Source organism: Mytilus trossulus, chromosome 3 (assembly GCF_036588685.1).
Source record: "Mytilus trossulus isolate FHL-02 chromosome 3, PNRI_Mtr1.1.1.hap1, whole genome shotgun sequence".
NCBI lineage: Eukaryota > Metazoa > Mollusca > Bivalvia > Mytilida > Mytilidae > Mytilus > Mytilus trossulus.
In genome coordinates this window covers 16,279,731-16,305,196 of record NC_086375.1, presented here as the reverse complement: position 1 = coordinate 16,305,196, position 25,466 = coordinate 16,279,731, and the positions used below count along the sequence as shown (strand labels likewise).

Sequence of the window (25,466 nt, the reverse complement as noted above, 5' to 3'; positions counted from 1 at the left end):
ACCGTTATCGAGTGCACAATGGAATTCTTTATTGTTGCATATATATTAGACGTATTATCGGATCTGTAATATAACATGAGCAATACGACGGATGTCAAATGTGGAGCAGAAGCTGCTTACTCTTCCAGAGCATCGTTGAGATAACCCCAACCAGGTTTTTTTTAGCCATAGCGTTGTCATTTTATTTTCGACTGATGAGTTGGAATGTCAAATTTTTATCCTGACTCCGAGTTATATTTGAAATATGTATTTCACTTTATGGTAAACCCAACAATATGTCCTACGGTGTCACCTCTGTTATTTAAATAGATAAACACTATTGAAATATCGCATTGGTCCATCTTCTGCTCAATTAAGCCGACTGTGCGAGGGCTATATAGCCAGTCAAAATCGTTAAAATCTTCAATCATTTCTGCTGTAGCTTACGCATTATTTTTTTTCAGCTATCTCAGCTTCTTCCGAGTCTTTATGTTCAAAGGTATCACATGTTATCAAATGATTTCTCAAATAAATAAGTCCTAGAGAAGTCAATTGACATTTGATACTGTTAACTTGGTATCACCAGCCCAGTAGTTAGCACTTCTGTGCTGACTTGAGTTATCATTGATATGTTGATAATGATAAATTAACTGTTAACAAAACTTTGAACTTTTGAAATACTGAGGCTTTTCTACATCAGGAATAGATTAACTTAGCTGTATTTGGCAAAACTTTTAGGAATTTTGGGTCCTCAATGCTCTTCAACTTCGGAACATTATTTGACCTTTTAAATATTTTTTATTCGAGCGTCACTGATGTATCTTTTGTAGACGATACGCGCGTGTGGCGTAAATAAAAAAAATGAAACCTGGTTTCTATGATGAGTTTATTTGGCATGGTTAAGTTTAAAGCAAAATCAAATAATTGGTGTTGCTAGTGAGAACAAAGATTTATATACTATAGAAATGCTTGGTGAGAAAATCAGATCACCAGAAACTGTAACGGTTCTATTTATTTTATTAAGGCGAGTTGGTGAAAAAGGGATAGCGATCTAGTATAGGGCGATACGCTGGTTGGACGAGTTGTCTTATTTCTATTTAAAGTCCGTTACAGTATAGTATAACTTTTTATTATTAAAATGTTAGTAGACATACCATTGAAATACAAAGTCGTCGTTACGTTTGTTTTAATATAATTTTTTGTATGATTTGAAATAAATAAATAAACAGAAAGTCTTCCAAATCGAAAATGAAAGTTCAACAGAGGAAGAAAGCTCTTTTAAATGTTCTAGATTTTGGAGATGACAGCCATCCGCTGCATCTTATTATAACAGAAAATCATGCCAGAAGGCTAGACATTGAAGAAGACAACTTTTCCTTCGTGACATTGGCAGGGAAAAGATGTTTTGAAGCAGATATTGGGCGTGACAGTTCACTTTCATTTTCATCACCAAATTCTACACACAGTAGTAAAACCAATTTGAGTTCTCCCTCGCATCCATACCCGCCATCTTCTACAAACCCTGATCAAAATGATAGCTTTAGTCAGTACAATCCAGATCAGTTGGATATTACTGCATGTGTAAAGATAATTGACAGAGAACATCCTATATCCACACAAGTTGAAGCAGATTTTCCAGAAATTAGCAGCTATTGTGTAGTTGTGACTTGTTCTATGCAATTCTTATCACATTACCAGATTTCTGTTGATGATGATTTCTTTGTTAGAAAAATCACAGTTTTCCCGTTACAGAAAGTAGTCATTGGTGTGGCTGAAGAAAAAACATTTGAATGGTTAAATAAAATAAAATTTGACCACTGGTTACAAACAAAAGTGTGTCAGCATCCTGTTCTAGTGAGAACAAACGACATATTTCTTGCCTCTTACCCAGAAGAAGATTCCCTCACTGAGGCAAAATTTGATCCTGCTTATTTTTTTGATATGATTATACTTGAAGCATGTCCATTAAGACAGGGTATCATAACAGTGAACACAGAAATTATTTTCTCTTATTCTAAAGAAAAAGATGAAATCTTTGAGCCGATACGGTTAGAAATGCCTGGTAAAAGACCTAAATCAAATGGATTAGATACTACCAATTACTTTGTATCAGATTTTTGTCAGCCATCAATACCAGATTCTTTGAAATTGAATGCTAAAACTATAGGTGTCAAGAAATTATCTGCAAGTGGTACTTTGCCATCATTTGATGTAGAGGTTGTTCAGCAGGAAGTTTTGTGGAGAAAACTCCTAAATACACCACAAAGAGATATAACATTTGACCCAATGAACATTATAGGAATGACAAAGAATACCATGTTACACAATGGATTCTTTGAAGAAAGCCTGGTCAAAGTTTCATTTGAAAGTAACTCCAAAACAGAGAATGTTCATTACAGAATTGGACTTGTGAAATGTGTTTCTGATACTGTAGAAAAGACAAACAAAGTATTTGTGTCCCCTCTTCTAGTGTTTAATTTACAGAAAACTCATTATAAACATGGACACAAAACACCACTGATAATAGAGGTAATTAAATCTTAGAAACATAAATAACAGGTCAAAGGAAATATTATGTACTAGACTTGATAAAGTCTTAAATGGATTTTTTCAATTTGAAGCAGGCTCATGAGAACCTTGGTTTTCCTTGTGGTTTTGTTTGATCTTTAATCATGTTAATTTTCTGTGAAATGTTTGTGGACTTGTTTGTCTCTACATATTATTTTTTTTTGGTCATTATATCGACTTGGGGTTTTTAATTGCCTCTCTGCAACTTTGATATAGAGATATATCAGAGTGATTTACCCAGTATCAATACTAGCATTCATTCTTGTAAAAGAAGCAGTACAAAGTGTGTTTTTAATAACTGATGTTTACCATGTAAACTGTTTTTAGAAAGACATATAAAATATATATACAATTGCTTCCTTTTAACATTTAAAAGAAGGTAAATATGTGGTGTTTTTTTTAACTTTTGAAAAACTAATATTTAATGAGAGTGTCAGCTGGCTGAACAAAATGCTGAAGTGAATATCAGTTTTTCAAAATGTCAATTAAACCACATATTTACTGATATAAACAAGACAGTAATTATATTTTTCCATATTCCAAGAGAAAATATAAAAAAGAAGTTGTATGATTGACAAATGATTTAATTTTAGATGTAACCCGTCTTATGATTGGCTGACGTCTTTTTGTTTATCAGCTCATAGACAAAATTTTGTCATGTGACTGTGATGTCATCAATGTTTTTTCATGATTTACTCAGGTTTAAAATTGAATTAAGAATTAAATTATAAGAAATGACTGTAATTTTTTTCTGCCTATTCGTAATAACAGAAAAAATGTGGTGCACACTTTAAAATAAATCGCTATGTGAGTTATTCAGTGTGCACCACATTTGTGATGTTATTTCTTCATAGACAGAAATAATATTACAGTCATTCCTTAATGAGAAGACTCTTCACAACAGACCACAGAACATGTAATTTTTATTGCAGAAATATCATTGTGATGGGGAGAAATTTGGTACTGCAAGTTCTTCATGGTCTACTGCCATACCTGTTGCTACAGAGGTACACATGTCTGTTGTCAACTCACCATATTATCATGTCAAAGGAGTTCATACTGAGGCAGTGAAAGCATTCTTCCAAGTTCCCAGGTAATTGGATAACAGTAATTTCAGTATAAATTTTGAAAAAAATAATTAATTTCTTCGTGACAGGTCAGTGTTTAGGGCATTTATTATGTTAGGGAGAATTTTCTTCTCACTCATGTGATAATGCAGAGAACAGGAGATATGGTGATACATTTTCAAACACTTTAAATATAAAGATTGGGAAATACAGCAGATAATAGATAGATACACCAAATATGAATAAAGGATTCTAGTAAAAAGTTGTAAATGAATTAAACAGAGACTATCAAAGATCTTCCATTAACAGTAACTGCCCTAAGTGAGAAAATACATTTCAATATAATCAAAGGCGACCAAATACAAGGTTCCTTATTATGGACATATACCTAAACATGCTGTTGGATCTCAACCTTCCCAAGTGAATTTATAAGTCCAGTTTATAATTAAGCTACTGCTTACACATTTTGTTCGCTATAATCTTTTAAAACACACTCATATATTCATTTTTTTCCAGACTGGTCACCAAAGACGATATTTTACCTATAAAAAGTTCAGGTATGTAACCTCATTTTTTCTCTCCCATACCAAAGATTTGAAATAACTGAATTTTTAGGATATTTCAGGACTGTGGCAATATAAAGATACAAAATTTTTAATGCTCCTGAATAGCGAAAAATAAAACAATTTGAAAGGGACATCTTATGGTTATACTGACATTTTAACCACATATAGAGCTGATTATTAGTATGTAAGTCTATCATGATAAGTTTATGCTTGGTTCTGCATCACTGAATTGTGCCAAAATTCTTTGCACTTTGAAAATTTGTTAAACATAACAGTTATACAGTCTTTTATTCTCAAATTCCCTTTAAAACTCACCTGTGAGCTTTTCTCATCACTTTGCATCCAGCGTCCAGCGTTGTCTGTCGTCCGTTGTCTGTTGTCCGTCATCTGTCGTCCCTCATCGTTAACTTTTACAAAAATCTTCTCCTCTGAAACTACTGGGCCAAATTATACCAAACTTGGCCACAATCATCATTGGGGTATCTAGTTTAAAAAATGTGTCCGATGACCCGGCCAATCATCCAAGATTGCTGCCATGGCTAAAAATAGAACATAGGGGTAAAATGCAGTTTTTGGCTTATAACTCAAAAACCAAAGCATTTAAAGCAAATCTGACATGGGTAAATTTGTTTAACAGGTCAAGATCTATCTGCCCTGAAATTTTCAGATAAATCAGATAACCCGTTGTTGGGTTGCTGCCCCAGAATTAGTAATTTTAAGGAAATTTTACTGTTTTTGGTTATTATCTTGAATATTATTATAGATAGAGATGAACTGTAAACAGCAATAATGTTCAACAAAGTAAGATTTACAAATAAGTCAACATAACCGAAATGGTCAGTTAACCCTTTTGGAGTTATTGCCCTTTATAGTCAATTTTTAACCATTTTTCGTAAATCTTAGTAATCTTTTACAAAAATCTTCTCCTCTGAAACCACTGGGCCAAATCAAACCAAACTTGGCCACAATCATCTTTGGGGTATGTTGTTTGAAAAATGTGTCCGATGACCTTGCCATCCAACCAAGATGGCCGCCATGGCTAAAAACAGAACATGGGGGGTTAAATGCAGTTTTTGGCTTATAACGCAAAAACCAAAGCATTTAGAACAATCTGACATGGGATTAAATTGTTAAACAGGTTAAGATCTACCTGCCCTGAAATTTTCAGATGAATCAGACAACCCGTTGTTAGGTTGCTGCCCCTGAATTAGTAATTTTAAGGAAATTTTGCTGTTTTGGGTTTTTATCTTGAATATTATTATACATGTTATAGATGGAGAAAAACTGTAAACAGCAATAATGTTCAACAAAGTAAAATTAACAAATAAGTCAACCCCTTTAGGAGTAATTGACCTTTATAGTCAATTTTTAACATTTTTTTCGTAAATCTTATCTTTTACAAAAATCTTCTCCTCTGAAACTACTGGGCTAAATTAATCCAAACTAATGGCCACAATCATCTTTGGGGTATGTAGTTTAAAAATGTGTCCGGTGACCCGGCCATCCAACCAAGATGGCCCCCATGGCTAAAAATAGAACATAGGGGTAAAATGCAGTTTTTGTCTTAACACATAAAAAGCAAAGCATTTAGAGAAAATTTGACATGGGATGAAATAAATAATCATATACTTAGACTAAATAACACATGATTTTTACCGTATGATAACAGCATTAAATCAACGTATATTCCATATTTTTCGGATTGGTGCTTAGCAGGCTGATATGAAAAGTTTATCGCATGCTTCGATTGTTATCACATGCCTTTCCGTAACGTTATCACATGGCATTCCGGTGATACTTGGCAAATTCCGGAAAATACACCTCAATGCTACGTTTTCAGTGAAAAACATTACTAAGTAGTGTTCAAAACAATTATTTGAATACTGGAAAGTATATTGTGTAAAATAATTTAAAAAAAAAAAGGGTAAAAGAACCTGAACAAATGATTAAATAAATGCATTTTTTTTAAAAGTTTCACTGAAACATAATTAAGAAAGTTACTTTAAAAAAAATTCGTGACATTGCTCATTATGTATATTGTTGAATTATTTTTTTGTCGATTCGTCCATATCAAAATGGGTTTTTTCTCTGTTGAGGCATATGATAGAAAGATTTCATATCGAATGTATCAAATTTTGGGTCTGATGTCCGTGAACTTTTCACTCTTTGAACTTCTTTTTAACGTAAAAGGATCAATATGTGAATCTGTTATTTTTCTCCACTGTTGAAGCATATGATAAAAAGATCATAATATGTCATTTTTCATATCGCATGTATTATCAGCCCTCGGTTAATATCAGCCCTCGAGCCATGCGGCTCTTGGGCTGATATTGAACCTAGGGCTGATAATACATGCGATATGAAAAATACCATGTAATAACCTGATATTATCAGGCCAAGATTTATCTGCTCTGAAATTTTCGGATGAATCGGACAACCCATTGTTGGGTTGCTGACCCAGAATTGTTAGTTTTAAGGAAAGTTTGCTGTTTTTGGTTAGTATCATGAATATTATTATAGATAAAGATAAACTGTAAACAGCAATAGTGTTCAGCAAAGTAAGATTTACAAATAAGTGATCATAAGTCTATTTGACTGAAATGATCAATTGACCCCCTTAGGAGTTATTGTCCTTTATAGTAAATTTTTAAAATTTAATTATTTTCATAAAATTTTTATTAACATTTTCCACTGAGACTACTGGGCCAAGTTCATTATAGATAGAGATAATTTTAAGCAGCAAGAATGTTCAGTAAAGTTAGATGTACAAACACATCACCATCACCAAAACACAATATTGTCATGAATCCATCCTTTTCCTTTGTTTAATATTCACAAAGACCAAGGTGAGCGACACAGGCTCTTTAGAGCCTCTAGTTTGTGAGCAGGGCCATTTGTGTATTTCAGAAACATCTAGTTTTTACATTTTATTTTTTTTAGATGACCCAGAGTTCTTGACTGTGACAGTTGATGCAGATAAAAGAAATCCAGTGGTATTTTATAAAGTTGTTAAAGTAGATGGACCAAAGGCCACAGTGCCATGTTACATAGTAGACAAAGTCAGGACCAAAGTAGTTCAGGTATAAAGTTATTTTGAATTACTACAGTGGTTTCTTTTATTTTATGTAGATACCAATTTTTCATGCAATTTTTCATAGAAGAATGTAGAAAATGATTAATTTGTTAAATCTTTCAAAGGGGTTTACATTTACCACCACCAATATACATGAAAATTGGTATCTCATGAATAAAAATGAATCCACAATATACAAATATATTCTTCTGAAGAAGTTTAATTCTATATGTGTTATTATTTACACTTGAGCCAAAAAATCAAACTAATTTCACAATTAGATTTTGAACTTTGATATTTTCTTGTGATAAAATGTGTTTTTATTGGCAAAAGGGTAATATGGATACCTTTTCTATTGTTATATTACAGTTTGGGTCCTGTCATAGTTATGTTCCAGCTCTGGCCCTCTCCTATCTAACAGATGGACCCCTGACATACTGGGACCAAACGTACCTTCATGGAATGAACAAATATGCTGATAATTTAGAGAAGATCATTAGACCACATTTACAGCATGGGTAATTATTGCAAATTAAATTCTCGATACCAACAAGCACATTGTAGTATTAAAGTTTGACTTAGCAACTAACATTGTATTATGTTTATAGCATATGTTAGAAACTTTTCTGAAAGTTATCTCTTAAATCCTGAACTTGACTCTAAAATTACAAGTTATTCCCCCTTTGGGAAGTAGTGCTAAGTCACAGCAATGATGAGCAATATTGAGAAGAAAATGTTCATCGATAATTTTCATGTAAAAATTAGATTTCAAGTAAGATTTTTTTTAAACAGAATGTATGATAAGTTAATGTTTTGGCTTCTGAATTCAGAATTAAAATATATAAGTCTATTTAATGAAATCTTTCAGATATACATAAGATATAAGTCTGCCAGATGTCAATGTTTATGTATTTTTAATTTCTTTCCTACATACATTGTATTTGCTTCAGGACTTAATTTAAGGAAAATTGCAAAAAAGTCTCTATACAATACTCATAGATGTGATCAGCGAATAATATTGCTGAGATTTCTAATGGTTAACTTTTAAAAAAATAAAAATTCGATGATAAACCAAATAGAAATTTTCTTTCTTACACAAAAATATCTAACCTTTACAAATATTTTATGTATTTTTCCCTGACAATTTTAGAATTGACAAGATGGGGTACAGAGAGGTTTTGCCTACAATATTACTAACTGGTCCCTCAGGATGTGGTAAAACTACTCTAGCAATAACAGTTGCCAAGCGCCTTCATCTACACATTTATAAGGTAAAACCACCTTAGCAATAACTGTGGCCAAGCGCCTTCATCTACACATTTATAAGGTAAAACCACCTTAGCAATAACTGTGGCCAAGCGCCTTCATCTACACATTTATAAGGTAAAACCACCTTAGCAATAACTGTGGCCAAGCGCCTTCATCTACACATTTATAAGGTAAAACCACCTTAGCAATAACTGTGGCCAAGCGCCTTCATCTACACATTTAAAAGGTAAAACCACCTTAGCAATAACTGTGGCCAAGCGCCTTCATCTACACATTTAAAAGGTAAAACCACCTTAGCAATAACTGTGGCCAAGCGCCTTCATCTACACATTTAAAAGGTAAAACCACCTTAGCAATAACTGTGGCCAAGCGCCTTCATCTACACATTTATAAGGGAAAACCACCTTAGCAATAACTGTGGCCAAGCGCCCTCATCTATACATTTATAAGGTAAAACTACTCTAGCAGTAAAAAATAATTTTGATATCCAACTTTTTAAGAAATTTACTCATTACTCAAGTATAGACAGCCAAAATATTATGCAACTCAATTTGTTTATGAAAATTTAAGAATTTTTTTGGAAGAAAATAATTCTGTGATAGACTAAATTTCTTACAGTTTTAATTTACTGCAGTTATTGAAGTCGCAAATAAGAATTTGTTTTCTAAGATCAAGAATTTTCATCATTTTTCAGGTGAATTGCCACATGTTATATGGAGAGGCATCAGGTGCAACAGAATCTAGATTGAGGAATATTATATCATCAGGTAGGACTGCAGTAGTTTTTACTATACCAATACATCAAATAGGATAGGACTTTACTCTTGTTTGGTAGTTAAAGGCTAAAATTGGCTATAAAGCTGTTTTAAAGCATATGAAATTTATTGTTGAGTCCTTTTTCATATGGTTTAAACATTTTTTACATGATTTTTAAAACATGCATTGGCATTATACTTTGACATCTACTGTTTGTTATTTGTTAAAAAAATCATTCATTTTTGCTCCATTTGATAATGTATGAGGACATTCAAAAATTTCTTGTCAGCCGTGAAGAGCCTCCTATAGAACAAAGGCATTTATTATTTTTATTTTTAGAAAATAAAGTACAAATCATTGAAATATCAGAGAAAATCTGTTTAGATTAAGATGTTGTGTATGGAATTGGCCTGCTTTTCAGATACAAGCCATATAAAGTGGCAAAGGTTTAATTTATGTTTCAGAATCAGAACATTCTAGGTTATATTATCAAAAGTATCAAAAGTGTACACCAGAACAAATTGATTAGACCTTTGACCAATTGTATGATGCTATTTTAATTACACCTTTCTAACGTTCAAATAACCCATTTTAGTTCTTTTTGTATATTCTCATGTCTTGGAATTTGTCTTGAACGTAAGGTGTCATTCTTGTTCCCCCTGTTCAATTTTGTATTCTGTTCCTAAAAAAACTTTAAAATCTAGGATGATTTGAGCTAACTGAGCCTAATGCATAGTTTAAATTACAATATACAAACTTTTTTTTATATTTCCAGCCACTACCTACTCACCATGTATACTGCTTCTTCATAGCATACATGCTCTGGGAAAAGACAAAGAGAGAAATACAGAAGGTATGTATATGTTCCTAGGGGAAAGACAAAGAGAGAAATACAGAAGGTATGTATATGTTCTTTTGGGGAAAGACAAGAAGAGAAGTGTTTTCCTCAAGGATAAGATCAAGAAGAAATACAGGAGACATGTGTAAATGATGTATAGAAAGAATAAACTATGAACTCTAACTTAGCTTTGTATAAATTCTCTTGGAAAAATGAAGTGAAAGAAACACTTAGTTTAAATTATACATGTGAATGGCCTTGAGAAAGACAAAAAAACGTCTAAAGGTTGATCATGCTATAAAAAGTTTAAATTATACATGTGAATGGCCTTGAGAAAGACAAAAAAACGTCTAAAGGTTGATCATGCTATAAAAAGTTTAAATTATACATGTGAATGGCCTTGAGAAAGACAAAAAAACGTCTAAAGGTTGATCATGCTATAAAAAGTTTAAATTATACATGTGAATGGCCTTGAGAAAGACAAAAAAACGTCTAAAGGTTGATCATGCTATAAAAAGTTTAAATTATACATGTGAATGGCCTTGAGAAAGACAAAAAAACGTCTAAAGGTTGATCATGCTATAAAAAGTTTAAATTATACATGTGAATGGCCTTGAGAAAGACAAAAAAACGTCTAAAGGTTGATCATGCTATAAAAAGTTTAAATTATACATGTGAATGGCCTTGAGAAAGACAAAAAAACGTCTAAAGGTTGATCATGCTATAAAAAAAAAACCATATATACTATGAACTGTTAGGAAGGACACAAAGAGAAATATACAAAAATATATAATGATGTTCTCATTTTTTTCCCAAAATAATTATAATAGTAGTAAAACCACTCATTCATTCATTCTATAATTAGCTCTTAAAAGCTATAAGAAACTGCTGATGCAACTCTAGTCATATTTCGTCATTTATAAATGAGACCAACAATACTCTTTCATTGAATCATATGTTTGTTGTAGATCCAAGAGTAGCCAACACATTCCGTACATGTATGCAGGATCTACCAAAACAATGTGAATACCCAGTTGTTGTCATAGGAACCACAAGTTCAGCCAATAAACTTGCAGCAGATGTTCATGAAACTTTCTTACATCAACTTCAAATAGAGGTATAGATATGATTGTCTTATTTTATTGAAATCTTTTTAGAAATTTTGTATTTCATTGATAACTAAAGAAATTATATATGTCTTGCTGCAAGACCTTGTTGAGTTTTGATTGTCTATGTATAATGTTTATAATAACCCCTCTCTAAAAGAGGGTATGTGTACATGTTTGTCTATAACTGTTAATTTTGTCCACCTAAATTAAAAACCAAACCAATTTCACATTATGGTAGCAATACACAGTTAGAAGTTTAGTTTCGCATTATGGCCCCTGTGAATTTTTTTAAATATGAAAGTTTTTGTACAATAAAATTGATTTTTAGATAATTGAAGAATAATATAGCCTTCTTAGTGGGTTTATATGAACATTTAGATTGATTTTAACATGTTTTATAGGCCATTTCAATAATTGACAGTCCGTATTTTCCTATCCGTACCGTTCATGGGTCCATAAATTATTGTAGTGTTTATCAACAAAGATTTTGCGCTCGATCTTTTCAATTCAATTTTATGGAAAAACGAGCAGAAAGACATATGATTTTTTTTGGACCACTTGATAGATATAAACCTATGGATTCAGGAAAGGTATCAAAGGTATGAAATTTTCCTTTAGACCAAATTTTGGAGACTTTTGTGACATGTTCACCCCCCTTTTTTGTTATATTTTGTATCTAAGAAATGCAGATTGTTGCCATGGTTACACCCAAAAGGGATTATATTTCACCTTTATGACCATTAGAAATCAAATCTATGGAAGATTCTCTTTCTACAAGTATATACATGCATAACACACATATAAAGCCTTCTTTGTTAGACAGGAGGGGAAAGAGGGTGTTTAAAAATTATGAGTGTCAATTTTAAGTTTTTTTCCTAACTGTGTATTGCTACCTATTTAACTGGAACTTGAAACTGAAAGTTTTTTTCCTGACACTTGGATTGAGTTCAGTCTCTAAAGGTGTATCTTATGTTAAGTAAACTATAAGAATATTGTACAGATGATTTTTTTCTTCAACTAACTTAAACAATGTTTATTTATTACAGTCCCCCGATGAGAATGAGAGAGCTGAAATGTTAGATGGACTACTACAAAGTGTATGTTATGCTGGAGATCTATCTGGACAATATCTGGCTCAAAGGACAGCTGTGAGTACACTTTTAAGAAATGTGAATAAAACTTATCCATGGTTAATCATTTAGTAGATTGTTCAGAAATCATGAAAAAAAAATATGTTTACTTGATCACATTGATACTATGTTTTAGTTGGTGATGGGAAGTTGTATCATTCATTGGCAACCAAATTACATTACCATATTTTTATACTGTCGAAAGTCAATGAAAAATTAAAGTTTAAAGTCACGCAGCAATTTATTTATAGATTTTTATTCGTGAAGAAAATATTTTTATAGTGGAAGTTCATGAATTTATAGAGGACACATATTACTTTACAGCTTTACTGAAACCAATTACACAACTCAGAATATGTTGAATCAAATTAGATATGTTGTACTTTCATATTATTTATCTAGTGAAAGACAACTGTGAATACCCTAAGGTATCCACCCATTATTAATCAACTGCACGATAACCACTTCAGGTGTTGGTTCACCTTGTTCAAATTCAAGTTTACTTTTTTACTGTGAACACCTGCTTCCATCAGGATCCACCTTTGCCACACTAGCGTTGTACCTAACAACCACCCTGCATAGACAAAAAACCGGACCATTTAAAAAGTTTGTGATCCGTTACTGAAAATTACCGGATACGAGAAAAAAAAAGGAGAGATTTGGAAACATTAGCTACTACAGAAACATACAAATAAGAAGCAGTCCATCACTGAAGATTAACATACTATACTTTAAGTCCATAAAGTAGAAATAATTTGGAATATCAGGCATTTTACGTAGAGGAAAAAGGAAGGAACCAGAAACAAAATGAACCACATAAACCACAAAGCATATTTATGAAGAAAAGCTTGATCCACGGACACTTTATTAGCAAATTAAATTTTTATGAACTTATCTACCAAGATTTACCATTCCCAAAATTGTGGCGATCATACACTTCACCCGTGAAAGCAGTACCTTTTATGATTTCATCATTTCTACAATATTACCACTAGAAACCTCCATGAGAACAACTAAACAGACGTGTAAGAATAGCAGCTAACCACATCTATAATAACTTTCACTTTTAACTATACTATATTTTTATTTTACTTTCACTTTCTATTTATATCTATAACGTCGTCATAACAACCTCTATATTTTGGCTAACCACACAACTGCAAAATTTGTACTTCACTGTTTGATTTCATGTGTAATATTGTCCTGAAGATGCCACCCTTATTGGCGAAACATGTCGACTTAAACCATGCGGTAATTAATGGGTGTTGTCTTTATTGTTTTATTTTATTTTATTGTAAATTTGATATAGAACCTTGTTTTATTTATTTGAAGGGTTTTGTATTAGGAGATATGACAGCTCTGGTGTCCCATGCTAAAAGAGAGGCTTACACACAAGTCTTAAAGTTTTGGTAAGTACATCATTGTGTGTCTGTCTAGACAAAATCAGGAGCCTTGTCAGCAGTTATCTTCTATCATATCTTAATTTTTGGTACTTTTCTAGAAATTGGAGTAGATGGCGGATCTGTGTTAAAAATTTTAACAATATTTATAGACTTCTTGCATTTTAAAGTTTGATCTGTTGACTCTTTCACTAAATGTTAATCAAGATTGATTGATTGTTGTTTGCTGAACATTAGATGTCAAATATTTCATGTATGTTCAAAACCATGTTTATAAAGAAGATTTTGCTATACAATGTACTATAATCTTCAACTATTATTGATTACAGTTCCTCTGGTAAACAGATATTGAGTTTAGAGGAAGAAAATGATTTAGCCATGGCTGGAGTTGTTGTTCAACAGGAAGATTTTGTTAAAGCTCTGGATCAGCTTCAAGCAGCACATTCAGATACTATTGGTGCACCAAAGGTATTATTTCTTTACAATGAACTGGTATGATATATGAGCTGGGTCAGATAGAAATCAACTTTATGGAAATGAATAAATTTAATATCAATACATCGGTAAAATAATTTGGGTTGAAAATTATTTTTTTCATATTCTGTTACTGTTTGAAAATTGAGTGGGCATACAAACCAGATCCAAATTCATCTTTTTTTTTGTATTTGTATGTACTGAAATCAAGCAAAGTCTTATACATGTACCGTACATGTAAACATGCATTTGCAAAAGGTCGATTTCTGTCAGACAGAGCTCATATACTCTATTTATTTCCTGTGCTACTACAAAAAATATATATTTTTCTATTAAGATATTGAATTTCAGATTTTCAAAATAATTAACTCAGTCAGCATGTTTGAAAAACAAAAAGTTAATTATCCATTGATAATGAAAAGCTTTTGTAACTAATGAACAATCTGTTTTCTCTCATATGTTTTTAGTTTGCCTGCGTAAAATTCAATAATTGGTTAGGAAAAAAGTGATGCTACACATAACATGAAGTCAGGTATAAGAGCTACCAATCACAGCTAATTGTAAATCCACTTCTGATTTAATTAATATTTAGATAGTTGTTTAAATATATCCGTCAATGGGAGTGCTTTGTTGTTGATTTGTCTCACAACATTATAAGCTCCTTATATAAGAATGTTGAGAATTGCTCTAGCCATTTTGGTGCCGGACGGAGAGTTTTCTCTTTGGCAGTCATACCACATATTCCAATTTTTATGCTCCATTTATGGGCATGATGTTTTCTGATCTGTTGGTTCGTTCTTTCGTCCGTTCGTACATTCTTCCCGCTTCAGGTTAAAGTTTTTGGTCAAGGTTGAAGGTTTTGGTTGAGGTAATTTTTGATGATTTTGAAGTCCAATCAACTTGAAACTTAGTACACATGTTTCTTATGATATTTTCTTTCTAATTTTAATGTCAACTATTATATATTTTCCCTTATTTTCACAGTCCACTGAACATAGAAAACGAAAGTGCGGATGGGGCATCCATGTACTAGGGACACATTCTTGTTTATATTTAACTGCACCTTTGGTGGCTTAGCCTTCATCTTTGTGACTTCTCCCCTACACACAATAATAGTTGTATGATTTGTAATTGTAGATTCCAAGTGTGAAATGGCGAGATGTTGGTGGATTACTAGATGTTAAAGCTGAAATACTGGACACAATACAACTGCCTTTACAATACCCAGAACTATTGGCTGCTGGTCTCAGGCGATCAGGTTTGTACAATAGTAGATAGCATAGAAAATTGATATTATACAATGTGAGAAAAAACTCTCAATCCTAGATTTTGTAGCAGGAATTAATTTAGACAGATCTTTTGGATGCTTAGTATTAAGATGATTTTCAAATGTGAATCTCTAGTCAGGAGATATAAATCTATAAATAGAAAGTCCTCTGTCTACCAGAGTTCAAATTACAAAGCTATAAACAATTGTTGGTCCCTGTTCCTTCTTCAACAATGAGAAAACCCCATACCATAAGTCAGCTTAAATGCCCCGCTATGATAAATGAGAAATAATTCAAATGAGAAAAACAACGGCCTAGTTTATAACAATACAATTTACTAAAAAAATATGTACCAGAAATAACTTGAGACATGTTTTCATCTTAAATGGGGTATGGCTAGTCTCTTTGAGTAATCTTTTGACATAATATTTCTATTATTTTAGGAGTGTTGTTATATGGACCACCTGGGACAGGAAAAACACTGTTGGCAAAGGCTGTGGCTACAGAATGCTCTCTCAACTTCTTAAGGTAAGTAAAAAACAAATATTGTAATTTCTGAAATGTATTCTATGTTTTTATAAATGCAAAAATGTGACAGGATAAGTTATCAGAATATAAATTCACATTCTAAATTATGATAACATAATTTTAAGCAGGATTTTTTCAAAATCCCATTAATTAATTTTACATATTTGTATCTTTTTCAGTTCATGAGTGAAAACTCTATGTATTGTTACACTATTAATTCCATTATATTGAATACATTAAATACTGTTTTATTGTCGAGCCTTCGACTTTAGCCGAAAAAGCGAGACTAAGCGATCCTACATTCCGTCGTCGTCGGCGTCGTCGGCGGCGGCGTCCACAAATATTCACTCTGTGGTTAAAGTTTTTGAAATTTTAATAACTTTCTTAAACCATACTGGATTTGTACCAAACTTGGACAGAAGCTTGTTTATGATCATAAGATAGTATCCAGAAGTAAATTTTGTGAAAATAAAATTCCATTTTTTCCGTATTTTACTTATAAATGGACTTAGTTTTTCTGCGGGAAAACATTACATTCACTCTGTGGTTAAAGTTTTTGAAATTTTAATATCTTTCTTAAACTATCCTGGATTTCTACCAAACTTGGACAGAAGCTTGTTTATGATCATTAGATAGTATCCAGAAGTAAATTTTGTAAAAATGAAATTCTGTTTTTTTCCTATTTTACTTATAAATGGACTTAGTTTTTCTGCGGGAAAACATTACATTCACTCTGTGGTTAAAGTTTTTAAAATTTTAATAACTTTCTTAAACTATTCTTGGATTGTACCAAACTTGGACAGAAGCTTGTTTATGATCATAAGATAGTATTCAGAAGTAAATTTTGTAAAACGATAAATCCATTTTTTCCGTATTCTACTTTAAATAGACTTAGATTTTCTGCCTGCAATATTAACTCTGTGGGTATACTATTTTTGATTTGTACCAAAGTTGGACAGAAGCTTGTTTATGATCAAAAGCTAGTATCTAGAAAGAAATTTTGTTTATATTTTGTACCTGTGTATCTGTATTTTACTTATAAATGGACTTAGTTTTTCTTCCAGTTAACATTACATCCAGTCTGCAGTTAAAGTTTTTAAAATATTTATTAGATTCATAAACTATTCTGGATTTTTACCAAACTTGGACCGATTCTTCTTACAATCAAAAGATAGTATCAAGCAGAATATTTTTATTGATTTTTTCCCTTGATTTTGTTGAGCCTGGAATTTACAGCAAAAGTAGGCGAGACACTGGGTTCCGCGGAACCCTTACAAATTTTTTGTAAAGATAAGCTAGGTCTAATTTTTTTACCCTGAAATGAAATTACAAAATGATGCAGTTGATTCTAAGATACAAAAATAATTCTCTTGTTTATTACAGTGTGAAAGGTCCTGAGTTGATTAACATGTATGTGGGACAAAGTGAACAGAACATAAGAGAAGGTTTGTAAAAGATTATTTACAAATTAAATACCAGCTGGTACCTTTCAAAGCCCGGACTAACAAAACTTTCTTTTCAATGGTGCTAAATATTTTCACCAAAAAGCGAGTAATAGTATTTACCAAACTGATCTTTAAAGTTTTAAGTATAAGCATTTTAATGGCATACTGCATGCATACCTAAACTAGTTTTGTGTAAGTATTTGACCTATCTGTCATTTAAAATGCAGAACAGTCAAAAGAATACTCAATAATCCCCAAAATCTGATCAGAAATTATTTATTAAATACTAGATACTGTAAATTCAAAAAATATTGCGTGCATTTATTATTATGATTTTGACATTTTAAACTTCAATGCGATTTTAATTTTTACGATTTTGAGAAAAGTCATGTTGAATTCTATTAAAATATTACAAAATGCAAGTTTTAGTTATTGCGTCTTAGTGATTGTCATTGTGCAGGATAAACTAGAATTAATGGTTGTTCTGTAGGTAATTATTGACAATTCCCTAATGACAGCAATGCTGATTGTCAATTTTGAGAATTCAATTTGCCGAATAATTCGTACAATATAGAATTACAGTTTTCCAACCACTCGCTCAACATTGGAATGGAAGTGACAACGCCCCTAAACGCACAAATGGCGTTCACTAAAACCAGAGTTTTTGACGGAAATGCATCGAACTCGAAAGTTGTCTATTCACTGTCCATTGCACTAGTACATTCCAGAGTAAAGATATATATTTGAAGATTTTTTAATATTTTTTTTCATTTCTTTTACAGTTTTTGAAAGAGCTAGAAGTGCCACACCATGTGTCATATTCTTTGATGAACTGGATTCTTTAGCACCAAACAGAGGGAAAAGTGGAGACTCTGGTGGAGTAATGGACAGGTATTTATGACTTAGGGTGTAAATACTCACTGACACATGTAGATGTATAAATAATTTGATATTGGAGGAGTTAAATAACTAAAAGAATATTAAAATCCAGCTAAGGTCAACTTTGCCTGAGGGATTTGAACTTTATATGTGAAGCAGGTTATATTTGTAGGACATAAACATGTTATTTCCATGAACTCTTCTTCATAATTCTTGTCTTTTTTACATATATTACCTTTAACCTCTTCCAAAACAATATTCTATTCATTATGTAATCTCAACAAACTATATACCTGCAAATTTTACTGTTCAATTGAGGTCAAATGTTTTGAAATAAAATTGAAAAAAAAATCCTCTGATAATGGAAAGTTATTTTTATATAAAGATATTTTTGTTCACAGAGTTGTGTCACAGTTATTGGCAGAACTAGATGGACTACATAAGTCCAGTGATGTTTTTGTGATAGGAGCTACAAACAGACCAGACCTGTTAGACCCTGCCCTACTCAGGCCTGGAAGGTAATCATAACTAAAGTATATTCCTCAATCTCAGGAAAGACTAAATTTCCTCTTTACATGTATATGTTGTTTTTGTGTGTGCTTTGCTTCAATATGATTTGAATTTCATACTCAATAATCTTAAAATTTCTCTGCATAACTGCATTATGTTTTTGTTCCATCAAATATCTTTATTTCCAAAGTATAAACGGGACTAAGCAGGACTCCAAGATAAATTAATTGATGTATTCAGACCAATGTTATATATTTATAAATGTTGAAGTATAAAGCATATTGGACTCTGTACAGCCTTTAGTACTTTTTACTTTTATGTATTTTAATCTTCAAAAAGAAAGACTGAGGATTAAGACAAAAATAAACATTTTAATGACTTGTTCCATTTCATATTTGACAATAAAATGTGTACGGTATACAAAATATATTTACAGATTTGACAAGTTACTGTATCTTGGCGTTAGTCAGGATACTGATTCCCAGTTGAAAATATTACAGGCATTAACAAGAAAGTAAGTTATGAATATGAACCTGTTATTCATCTCTTTTAAAAAATATATAACTGGTAAACAATAAAATTGGTGGTCCATCAAATTGGAGGAAATAAAAATATTCCCAACAGATAACAATCAATCAACAATATGTGCAAATGTTGAAAACCTTTAATTAAAAACCATTGATTTTTGCTTTGACTATTGGAAAATTGGAATTGATGAATATCAATGCTTGCCAAATAAAAAGGAGACATGGAAAGTTTAAGAATCTGTAAGATTAAAAGAATATAAGAGGTATTGCTAAAAGAAAATGTGTCTGAAAATCCCTTCTGGAATAAATTCATACTCGTGAGAGAGCAGTTAGATGTATAACCAAATAGCAATTTTCGCAATAATGTCTGAATCAGATTTTGAGTTTAAATCACATGGTTCTAATGGTATATGTGGTACAATTATATCTTTAGCATATAATCAGCCAAAAAGAAGCAAGTTAATTAGAAGGTTATGTCAAAGCTGGCTTTTGACATGTTCTCCAGTAGTGTTATGGGAATATAATAAGTCAACAACTTCATGTTTTGCTTTTATATATTTACAGCTGATTGCATTAAGTGTGTAGGTTACAGTAATAACTTTGGTTAGCTTGCTTGCTAGCTGAACTGTGAGTCATTGTTAGGTTAGGTAAACTACCCTCCTTTCAAAGTAGACTTGTCCTACAGATAACATATCTATACATCTGTATGACTAGGCTACTTCAAAAGGAGGGTAATATACCTGACCTTATAATGACTTTACCGTTCAGCTAGCAAGCAAGCTATCCTGTACTTTCACACTCTATGCAATCGGCTGTAATTTTGAGGAAGATTAACACTAGAGATCTGTTGTCAATAAATGCTCTAAAGATTTACTTTTTTTTGTATTTTTGAAATTAACTGGCAAAACAAATAGATGAATAAATAAATAGTGTTAATACTAGATGTCTAAACAGATGCTGATTCTTTTATTATTTTATTTTCAGATTTAAATTGGAGAAGGTTTTAGAATTGAGAAATGTTGTTGAGAAATGTCCTAAGAATCTAACTGGTGCTGACTTCTATGCTTTAGCTTCTGATGCCATGCTGAATGCTTTAAAAAGAAAAATCACCATGCTAGAAGCTGGTGAGAAGGTTTTATATATGGAATGTCCACTGGCAACTGTCAATTAACTTTTCTACTTAGGCTGATAACCTTCTGCTGATCAATACATTGAAAATAGGAAAATTGCAAAGATGTTAGATATTAAAAATATAGGTTATCAAACAGAAATACTAGGAAGACTGAACTTCATTTACGGGTGGATATCAACATGTCTTTCAGTCTATTTGTCCAAACTTAACTTTAGAGTCCTTGGTAAAACATGTGAGCAATAGCAGAAAAAGTTGGGTGAACTTTGTATCATAAGGGATTGTTCTGTGTTGAGTACTTCTTAAATTATGGCCAACGATATAGCAAAATTTGATACAAAAAAATAAATATTCAATTCAGCATTACAAAGATTTTTTATAATAATTAAAAGTAACTTCTTCTTTGGAAGAATGTTTATCTATGTGTCGATAATCAATCAAGTGGACCTCTTGTTTTAGATTGAATGACATATTGTACTTTTCTTTTCAGGGGAGACGACTGACCAAGAAAATGTTGTTGTGTCAGAGAATGATTTTCTACAGTCCTTGTCAGCTCTTACACCATCTTTATCTGATGATGAAATGAAACATTATGAAGAACTAAGAGCCTATTTTTCTGGAAACTCTGCATCTTGATGAAAACCTGTCCTTAAAAATGCTGTGATAATTATAATTTATTATTAGAAACTGATGAATATGAAGGGAACAAATATGAAATAAAAATGTGTAAATCTGTATTGTTGCTAAATAATAAAACAAATATGAAATGAAGACAGCATAAAAGATGAAGCAGCAATGATCTATACATAAATCTCAAAATTGCTCATACATGGCATGTTTTTGTTCATAGTTGAAGACTGAATTATATGTTGGATGGTCACCCTTGATTTTTTTTTTTATATTTAATTTCTTGGATAAGTAATTCTTTGATTATTTACAGTAAATACAAATAAATTGTATGGCTGCCTCAATAGTTCTGTATCAGTATTATTCATGTTTTTTCAAACAAAGTCAGTGTTTCTCAAATATAATCTCATCCAAGTAAAAAGTTATTACTCTTAAAATAGTTCTTGAAAGATGGTTGTTACCAAATTTTTTTCAGATATTGTTTTTTTGGCAGAAACTATGATAGAAAGAGAGAAACTTTAAGTGGCATGTTTAAAGACATTAATATAAATAAAACAGCAAAATAACCATTGATGCAAGATTTACATAAAAAAATCCAAATAAGCAATTGGAGCTCTTATGGGACACTTGTATATTTTTAGAACTGCTAGTGTTCATGTACCCCATACCCTGCCAAGTTTGGTTGAAGTGTATTAACCAAAATGGTTTCCATGTGTATTTGTACAGTTTTGGTTTCATGATACTCTGTTGATCATATAGTCCTTGCTTTGTCATTGTATTAGATACTATTTCAAGTCTCCATTATATTGATTGTAACACATTTGTACAGGTGAAAATTGGCACATAAGTATCAATGGTGCAGAACCATTAAAAAAAAAAAAAGTTTTTCTATTCAATAAATTTGCAATTCAGGGAGCTTCAAATTAGCAGTGCCAGCTTTTCACATGTTTCTTTTTACAATATTGAAATGAACAATTTTTTTTAAACTTCTAGAGTCTAGAGGAATTATTTTGGGGCTTTGATGTCTCATTGCCATGTACCCCACAGCTTGATTTATTCTTATAGTTATATCACGGCTGGTAATCTACACACACAGAACATTTGGTTCTGCAATGAAAACCGTGAGAGAATTTTCCGGTTGTGCTTGAATGGAGTAATTGTCACCGCTTCAAACGGCATGTACATTTCTAAATCGCAATTTTCTTATTCCACTGATCAAAATATCGAAAATCGGAGAATGCTATAATGTGGTTAATACTTGAACGAAGAGATACATATATCATTTACTGTTGTACGTGGAGTTGAACTCCCACAAAATCAGTTGCGGCTCGAGAATTTGCCGCAAAAAGTGACATTAAGATTTTGAAATGGTTCTATTAACAAGTTCAAATTTACTTTTTATTCAGTCAATGGATATGAATGTCGTTTAGGGTGGTGTGTACGCTGTCCAGTGTTGATAGAATCTTAATAAATCTTAAAACCTCATATTTTCATTTTGTCATGCGTGAGGGGATCGGTTCTGGTTGAGGACATTGTGAATGCGTGAGGGGACTTGAAATCATATATTTATATACAAGCTATCAGTTGTTGAAAGTTGCCTTAATATGGTTAGATTTTTTATGAAAAACAAATTTGTGTGCATAAATAAAAATTATGAGATAGAATTTTGAAATAACAATTAATGACCATGTTTTCTTTTTATTGATAAAAGTTTAACCAATAAATTTCAAATATGTGTCCAATTTCGTGGATTTGGGCAAATAATCGGTATAGTTTACTACTACTATTTGATATTAATTAATATTGTAATTTTCATTGTTATTGATAAATGTTATATCAGTATTTCAAATCTAATCCCGAATTCTGTCCATCCTATTTTTGGGATATTGTTTAAGAAATTCATATATATATATATATATATAATATATATATTATGTCACTTTGTTCGTTTATGGTTTTGGCTTACTCGGCTGTGAATTTTTATGTGCTGGTTTAGGTAGTTTTATGTATCCGTTTTTATTGTGTAGTACTAAAGTCACCACTTCGATTTTATCATTTATATCTATGTATTATATTGTCATTTTATAAAACATTACTGGTTGCAAAATGATGACTTATTCCAAATAACAAGGATTTTCTTATTCCAGGCAGAAACCTTAGCCGTATTAGGCACAAGTTTTTGGAACGTTTGGTCCTCAATGTACTTGTCTTGGCTTTCAAACTTTTTTATCTGAGTGTCACTGGTAAGCCTTGTGTGGACGAAAGACGCATCTTACACATAAGTGTTTTTTAAACCTGGTACCTTTTGTTAGATTTAATTGGAGTGTTTCTCTGTCCTATATGTTCTATCATTTATTTGTATTGTAGTCCTTTCATGTAATGTTGTCTTTAAATGATAGATTTACCATTGTCGTAGAAGCGGGAGGTTTGGCATGCCACAAAACAGGGTTCATCCGACCGTTTTTTCTTAAAATGTCCTGTAGTTTTCCTCTTATATTTGATGTGTTTCCCTCAGTTTTAGTTTGTATTTATAGTCCAAATTTGTTTTTTCTCAATCAATTTATGAACTTCGACATCGGTTTACTGCTCTTGGCTTTATTTGAGACATATTTGCAATTCATTGGCTAGACTGTTTTTTCATATACAGAAAACTTTGTGATGTTTTGTATAAATCAAAATATTCAAACAAATATCAAAAATTGTGTTTTCGCGATCCATTTAAAAAAACCGCAATACAAGAGGAGTTAAATCTTTTCGTGAAAAATATATACTGGGCTGGTATGAAATTTTTCAACTTTTATTTGTAGCTAGAAACAAATCGTTGACAAAATTTTTCCTTTTATTGTTCGTAAAACCTATCTTTCAAAATTCTATCTCGTTAATTTTGTTTATGCACACAAAAGTGTTTTTCCATGAACAATCTGACCACATTTAAGCATCTTTCAAAGACTTGTAGTTTCGATATAATATTATGATTTCACGTCCCCTCACGCATTCACGATGTCCTCAATCAGAACCGATCCCCTCACGCATGTCATTATGAAAATATGATTTTTTTAGATTTATTAAGATGTCGATCAACACCGGACAGCGTACATGCCACCCAAAACGACATTCATACCCATTGACCGAATAAAAAGTAAATTTGAACTTAAGAGTCTGTAATTAGAACCATTTTAAAATTTAAACTTCACTTTTTTCAGCAAATTCTCGTGCGTCAACTGATTATGTAGGAGTTCAACTCCACGTACAACAGTTAATGATACATGTATCTCTTCGTTACAGTATTCACCATAGCATAGCATTCTCCGATTTTCAATATTTTGATCAGTGGAATAAGAAAATTGCGATTTAGAAATGTACATACCATTTGAAGCGGTGACAATTACTCCACTCAAGCACAACCGGAAAATCCTCTCACGTTTTCATTGCAGAACCAAATGTTCTGCGTGTGTAGATTACCAGATGTGTATATACATAAACATTTTTTTTATTTATAAAATAATCCATTACAAATAGAATGAGATTTTGTTTGGAATGTTATGTTATACCAACATAACAAATTGAAGAACAAAAAATGAGTGAAATAATGACTTTCTTAATTGTTCTTTTATTTGATTTGAATGTTATCAACAATATGTCAGAGGCCTTTTGAACAAATTGAAAAAGACCATTGCTAAGTTTTGACCCTAATGACCAGTTGTATAATTGTAAAAGAAAGACAGAAGATACAAAGGAAAGGTCAAAACTAGTTGAAAAGAAATGACAATGTCTCAGGAGAAATGGACAAAAAAACCCAACCTAAGACGAACAACAGTCTACAAAATACAACTTAGAAAACTAAAAACTGAGCAACATATTACGAGAACCACATCAAAATTTGATGTGATCTCAGATGCTCTACAAGGAAAAGCAGATCCTGCTATGTATTGTATCAGTCATCTGTGAAACATATTCCATAACAATCCATGTACTCCTCCTGGCAACCACTTGGAACTCTTGGTTTATTACCTTCCTTATTATCAGCAACAGTTACCAAAGAAATTATGATCTATAGGGAATTCTCAAAACTTTTTCAATTACACTAATTTGACATTAACCTGTGCTTTTTCGAAAATCTACAAGAGTGTCTTTTACATGCAAGAGATATTGCTCTCTCTAAACACAGGGCCAACCCTTTAACATCCCCTTTTGTTGGACTATCATCATTTCTCAAGACCATACTCACAAATGGTGTCATGGGAGAGCCAAAAATGAATTCTCTGAAATTTCCATCCCAGATTGGGGATCAAACCCGGAACCTTTGTGTTTGAAGTCTGATGCT

The 25,466-nt window shown here is 31.8% G+C and overlaps 1 protein-coding gene across 1 annotated transcript; it reads left to right on the top strand.

Moving 5' to 3' along the window:
• Positions 1 to 1,208: 1,208 nt before the first annotated feature.
• Positions 1,209 to 21,215, top strand: LOC134710254 (peroxisomal ATPase PEX6-like). The gene is made up of 20 exons (XM_063570530.1): positions 1,209 to 2,508; positions 3,480 to 3,640; positions 4,131 to 4,171; positions 7,121 to 7,260; positions 7,623 to 7,771; positions 8,404 to 8,524; positions 9,217 to 9,289; positions 10,054 to 10,131; positions 11,085 to 11,233; positions 12,272 to 12,373; positions 13,688 to 13,764; positions 14,085 to 14,223; positions 15,367 to 15,487; positions 15,941 to 16,025; positions 17,409 to 17,470; positions 18,253 to 18,361; positions 18,751 to 18,867; positions 19,296 to 19,373; positions 20,371 to 20,510; positions 21,006 to 21,215. The coding sequence occupies exons 1-20, from the start codon at positions 1,228 to 1,230 to the stop codon at positions 21,149 to 21,151; spliced, it is 3,369 nt and encodes a 1,122-aa protein (XP_063426600.1). The 5' UTR covers positions 1,209 to 1,227; the 3' UTR covers positions 21,152 to 21,215.
• Positions 21,216 to 25,466: the final 4,251 nt, after the last annotated feature.

Coding starts and splice junctions, on each gene's coding strand:
- LOC134710254 (XM_063570530.1), top strand. CDS start 1,228: ATGAAAGTTCAACAGAGGAAGAAAGCTCTTTTAAATGTTCTAGATTTT. Junction 11,234..12,271: donor TACATCAACTTCAAATAGAG/GTATAGATATGA, acceptor TATTTATTACAG/TCCCCCGATGAGAATGAGAG. Junction 14,224..15,366: donor ATACTATTGGTGCACCAAAG/GTATTATTTCTT, acceptor TTGTAATTGTAG/ATTCCAAGTGTGAAATGGCG.